Here is a 5,931-nt window from a genome sequence, read left to right on the forward strand (position 1 = left end):
CATTACAGAACTACAAAAACACTTAAAGGACTACAAAAAACCCCGATGATCGCGTCACCAAACCACGACGGACCTGACACATGGATAATAATATGTATTTCCTTTACGGAGAAGGAGAAAGAGAATGAAAACCCGCTCCCCGTTCGGTTATAAACAGTTATTAACTTTATACAAACAGCAGCAGCTTGTGGTCGTTATATTAAAATAAACTTTACAGGGAGAAATAAATTGCATCAGCCGTTGAGAAAGGACCCCGAGGCTGAATCACAAGAGTTACAAACTACGTCTTTTATCAACTGTGTCCGCGATTAATAAATATTTAACCAACATACTGTTTTAAACGTGTTATCTTTTCTACTAACACTACAAAAAGCAAAGCAGATTTTTTTTTATTTTATTTAACTGCCGATCGCTCTAAAATATAAACCAACGGTTTTAATCGGTGGAGCAGGCATTCGCCTCAGCCACCTCTCCCTTCGTTCCTTTCTCATTCAAGATGGCGGGCGACGAGTCTGGTACAACGCTTGGTCAGCCTCATCTGGCGAGACAAGACCTCAGTTCTCTGGTAAGCGGCGGTTTAACACAGTGTACAGCTTTATAGGTTAGTGATGGAGGCTGTCGGGAGGTCTTGTGTCCGAAACGGTTCCACAAAAGGAGGGAAAAGCGTCACCGTCAACGGCCGCCGGTGCTGCGCCGCCGCTACCCGGCACATGACTGCAGGCCCGGCGGGGCGGACGGGCGAGACACCCGCTGCACAAAGACTCTGTTTCCTAACAAAATGTCAAGATTGAGGCAAATGTTTGGGTGGTTTAATGTGTTTTTATGGCGCCGAATTAGTCGTCAGGCTTCGTTGTATCTCCCTAATGTGTCTTTACCCCGGTTTCGTTTGAAGGTTTGAATTATTTGTGAAGTTTAATTAAAATCTGTTAAAATGTTGATGGGGTTCGTAGCGGGGAAGAAAAATCAGATGATCCCTGGTTTTTCTGCCTTTTATCTGTTTTATATAAACAGTCGATACCTTCAATGAGTTAAGGAAATGTAGATATTGGTTGAAGGTGTTGATACGATGTTCATAAAGACCTTTTTGTGTTTTATTTTAAATCAGTAGACAAAGTAAATTATAGTAGACAAAAGATAAAGCAAAGTTTCATCATTATTTAAAAAACGAGTGCATTTTTTTCTGAACTGTAAAGCTTAAAATCTGTTAGCACTGAGCAGTGTTGTGCAGTAACTAGTAAGTCATAATATTACATTTAACCCCCTAAAATATAATTAGTTGCATTACTTTTGTTGGCGCTCTCATACTAAATCCATTATTATTGTAATAAACTAACTTTAAAGATGGAAACGCAGCCGGAAACATTCACTGTACTTTGATTTTAACTAACAAAACTGGATTTTAAGTCTAAATTTTGGGGTGAAGAGGCACAATTACCAGTTTTATGATTAAAATAAATATAACTGGCAGCGAGTTTCATTACTGTGATACTGAAAGAAGCAACAATAGTCAGAATCTTTGTCCGATGTGTAAATTAATAAGTTAGCCTGATATACTGACGCTGGTTTCTCTGTTACATGTTTGCAGAGTCAGAATGAGGTGTTTGTCTGTCCGTGTCCTTTTTGTTTCTATTCACATGGAGGATTAAAGGGGGGGGGGGCACAGCGCGGCCTGCAGTGAACGCCTGTGTTGTTCTCAGTGTGTGGTGAGTCTAATGTGAGTCGCTCTCTCTCCGCAGGATGTGTCCACCTTGACGCCTCTCTCTCCAGAGATCATCAGCAGACAGGCCACCATCAACATCGGTACGGGACTCTTTCCAGACGTCGATCTCGCTGCGCGTCGGACGTTACAGACGAGGAAGTTTTAACGTCTGTCTGCTTCTCTTCCAGGCACCATCGGTCATGTGGCCCACGGAAAGTCCACAGTAGTGAAGGCCATCTCTGGTGTTCACACCGTCAGGTTTAAGAACGAGCTGGAGAGGAACATCACCATCAAACTAGGATATGCCAACGCTAAGGTAAGTGGCTCTGGGGATACTTTACAGTCCCTCCAGAGAAACGCGATTATGCGATCACATAATTCAACGCATAATCAGCCAAAGTCCGCATATTTCACTTTCACATACGCCGCACTTTCGCCGCATAAATTGCCAATTTCCGCGCAATATACTGCGGGGCCTTGCAAATGATTTCATATCCCTGCGTTTTCGTTGCAAACACAGTCACATAATCTGAGCAGAAAGTGGAAAATGTTGCGTTTAACTTCACACAAGAGCAGCCATTTTGCCCCTGTTGCCAATGGGAAACGTTACGAAGTGACGGTAATTATGTGACGTGAACAATCACGAAAAGCAGCAAACCCCGCGATAAGCGATGATGAAGCCGCAAGTCACAGGTGGACTGTTGTAGTTTCTTCAAGGAGTTATGGCAACGTTACAGTTGTTAAGATTGCACTTTTTTGTTACCAGTGGGTTAAATCAAGGCTAGTTTTCAAACCTTACAGTTGTAAGTATATTTAGTAGTAGGCCTATGTAGTTTACGATTACAGTCAGAGATTGGAAGCAGCGTGTTTAAAACAGAAGATGTTGTGTTTGTTATAGCTACCTCTGTAAAACAGGAAGCACACATTTTATTTTGTAATATTTTTATTTATTTCATTTTTACAGAAGTTGGTAGCAATATCCTTTTGTAAAGCTACAGAACTTGTTTGACTCATCAGTGTTTTGTAAGTTTGAAGCCCATGTGTTTAATTAAGGTTCTTGAAATAAAAAACAAGAGAGAACTTAAATATTCCTCAACTTTCTGTGATGTAGGTATGTTTATCATAGGAAGTAATAAGAAATGACTCTCTACATTAAGGTAGTTAGTTCCCGATATTCCATCGCATTTTTTAAGAAAACGTGCCGCATAATCAAGGATTTTTGCCCGCAACAAACACAAAAAAACGCCGCATTTTTCTGGAGGGACTGGTTTTATTTCCCTTTTTATAAGCTGGAATCCATTAAAATTAAACTCTTTTTAAAGGTCTATAAGCTGGACGACCCCAGCTGTCCCAGGCCAGAGTGCTACAGGTCGTGTGGCAGCAGCACTCCGGATGAGTTCCCCTCAGACATCGCCGGCACCAAGGGCAACTTCAAACTGGTCAGGTAAGACTGAACGGGGAGAGATAATGTCCCAAACACACAGATTACGGTGCTTTTGTTAAAGAAATGACCGTTTGTTCTCTTTCTCTCAGACACGTGTCATTCGTCGACTGTCCCGGTCACGACATCTTGATGGCAACCATGTTGAACGGAGCCGCCGTGATGGATGCAGCCCTCCTGCTCATCGGTGAGTCTCCTTCACTCCCACCAGCAACACACACTCTGATTCATCAAACGTGTGTGTCGTTTACTCCCAGACGTCAATCTGATTGTTCGTTCTCGCCTCTGTCCTCCAGCGGGTAACGAGTCGTGTCCTCAGCCCCAGACGTCCGAGCACCTGGCTGCCATCGAGATCATGAAGCTGAAGCACATCCTCATCCTGCAGAACAAGATCGACCTGGTGAAGGAGAGCCAGGCCAAAGAGCAGTACGAGCAGATTCTCGCCTTCGTACAGGGTGAGACGTGACACTACTCTACTCCTCTTTATCTCACTACAAACAATCCTCAGCGACAAACGCTTTCCCCAGCGCTGACCGGACGTTGCGTGTCCTGTTTCTCCCGCAGGCACAGTGGCCGAGGGCGCTCCCATCATTCCCATCTCGGCACAGCTGAAGTACAACATCGAGGTGGTTTGTGAGTACATCGTCAAAAAGATCCCAGTGCCCATCAGAGACTTCATCTCCGAGCCCAGACTCATCGGTACGAACCACACACACTCACTAACCTCTGTGTTTTCTGTCAGTACAGTTTAATTGTACTAAATTAAACTGTGAACGCCTTTTTGTGTTTCAGTCATCAGATCTTTTGACGTGAACAAACCCGGCTGTGAAGTTGATGACTTGAAAGGAGGTGTGGCCGGAGGAAGTATCCTGAAGGGCGTGCTCAAGGTGAGAGTTCGTCTTTTTACTTCAGCAGACAAAACTTATTCACAGCTGCTCAAACACAGTTCCTCTGGTTTAGAAGTTGCACGTGTCGTCTGAGTCAAAATGAAATCAGAATTTGGGGGGAAAATATTGTTTTACATAATAAATTGTGTTATTTTTGATTATTTTTGGCTGTTGAAGGTGTAAACGCAGCTTTTCTAGAGGCTTTTCACCGAGACGTGTTAGGTTGTGTGTCTGCTGTCCTCATTTATCTTGAGTGGGAGTGAATCCTGACAGTGACTCGTATAGTAAAGAAACCTTACAGAGTCCGGAGCTAGTGATCGACAGCTGGGCTCAGCGAGCTGTAGCTGACAATAAGCCTGCTTTAACATTTAGGAGGTTCTGTTAGAAGAAATGGAATATGATATTTAAAGGTATGTTTTCATTAGTGTACGATCACCAGTTGTTTTCATTCCCTCAGACTGAGCTGTTATCTACAGAGAGAGCAGGTCCTCTTCTACAAACAGAAAGTATCTTGTGTATAAATCTGGTACAAAGAATCTCTGGTGTTTGTTTGAGATTAATGTTTATGTACCTGCTGCCTGACTTAATCATTTAATAAAGTAGTTCACCTGTTTGTGTGAGGAGAACAGTGTTTCACTCAGAATTAGTGCAGATACAAACACGTGTATCTATGTGACTAAATGATTATAAACTTATAAACACAGACTTTATTCAGTCAGGCTGTGTGCTTCTCTAACCTCTCCTCCTCCTCCTCCTCCTCCTCCTCCTTCTCCTTCTCCTCCTCCTCCTCCTCCTCCCCCTCTCTGTGCGACCTCCAGGTGGGTCAAGAGATCGAGGTGCGGCCAGGCATCGTGTCCAAAGACCAGGAGGGAAAGCTCATGTGCAAACCCATCTTCTCCAAGATCGTGTCTCTGTTTGCCGAGCACAACGACCTGCAGTACGCCGCGCCCGGAGGCCTCATCGGTACGTCCACACAGGAACACGATGGAACCAGGTTTCCTCTGTGCCGTCAGTCCGTTTAAGGTGTGACATGTGGCACAAACAATAAAAGGCTCTGTTTGCGTTCAGGTGTGGGCACCAAGATCGACCCGACGCTGTGCCGGGCGGATCGTATGGTCGGTCAGGTGCTGGGCGCCGTCGGAGCGCTGCCAGAGATCTTCACCGAGTTGGAGATCTCCTACTTCCTGCTGAGGAGGCTGCTGGGAGTCCGCACAGAGGGAGACAAGAAGGCTGCCAAGGTGAGGCATTGTGGGGAATGTAGTCCAATATCATCGCACAGTTCTCCGGTATTCACAGCGAGACGAGGATCAACCGTGTCGTGACGGCTTCCTTCTATCTCTTCGTGTCCCCGCAGGTCCAGAAGCTGTCTAAGAACGAGGTGCTGATGGTGAACATCGGCTCGTTGTCGACGGGCGGACGCGTCAGCGCCGTCAAGGCCGATCTGGCCAAGATCGTCCTCACCAACCCGGTGTGCACAGAGGTCGGAGAGAAGATCGCTCTGAGTCGACGTGTGGAGAAACATTGGCGGTAAGAATCCACTGAACAGTAAAGTCTTTACAAAGTCGTCCAAACGGCAGTTATTTAAGTTTTCAGGGAAATCATGTTTATTTTATTGCACTTATTTGTTGGCAGATTGCTGCTAATTCATTATTTGTTTGTTTATGTGGATCCTGATCAGCTGCCAGCTGTACAAGTATCATGATGTTAGTTAGATAGCCAACAATTAAGACCTGTTAAGACTTATTAAGGTCATTTCTAGTTCCAAGCAATAGACTCCACCCGGAACACAGTGTTTCTTAGAGACTTAGACTTTATTTATCATTTGGATTTGCATCAAAATGAAATTATGTTACAATGACACACAGCACAACAGGAACAGAGGAGAGGCAGTATGTACAGTCGAA

The 5,931-nt window shown here is 44.5% G+C and overlaps 1 protein-coding gene across 1 annotated transcript; it reads left to right on the forward strand.

The window, feature by feature from the left end:
• Nucleotides 1–428: 428 nt before the first annotated feature.
• eif2s3 (eukaryotic translation initiation factor 2, subunit 3 gamma) lies at nucleotides 429–5,573 on the forward strand. The gene is made up of 11 exons (XM_035682306.1): nucleotides 429–565; nucleotides 1,737–1,800; nucleotides 1,888–2,015; nucleotides 3,022–3,143; nucleotides 3,233–3,327; nucleotides 3,437–3,595; nucleotides 3,705–3,839; nucleotides 3,933–4,027; nucleotides 4,846–4,990; nucleotides 5,096–5,265; nucleotides 5,382–5,573. The coding sequence occupies exons 1-11, from the start codon at nucleotides 497–499 to the stop codon at nucleotides 5,556–5,558; spliced, it is 1,359 nt and encodes a 452-aa protein (XP_035538199.1). The 5' UTR covers nucleotides 429–496; the 3' UTR covers nucleotides 5,559–5,573.
• Nucleotides 5,574–5,931: the final 358 nt, after the last annotated feature.

Source organism: Morone saxatilis, unplaced genomic scaffold, assembly GCF_004916995.1.
Source record: "Morone saxatilis isolate NCDOM2014 unplaced genomic scaffold, NCSU_SB_2.0 Contig0, whole genome shotgun sequence".
NCBI lineage: Eukaryota > Metazoa > Chordata > Actinopteri > Moronidae > Morone > Morone saxatilis.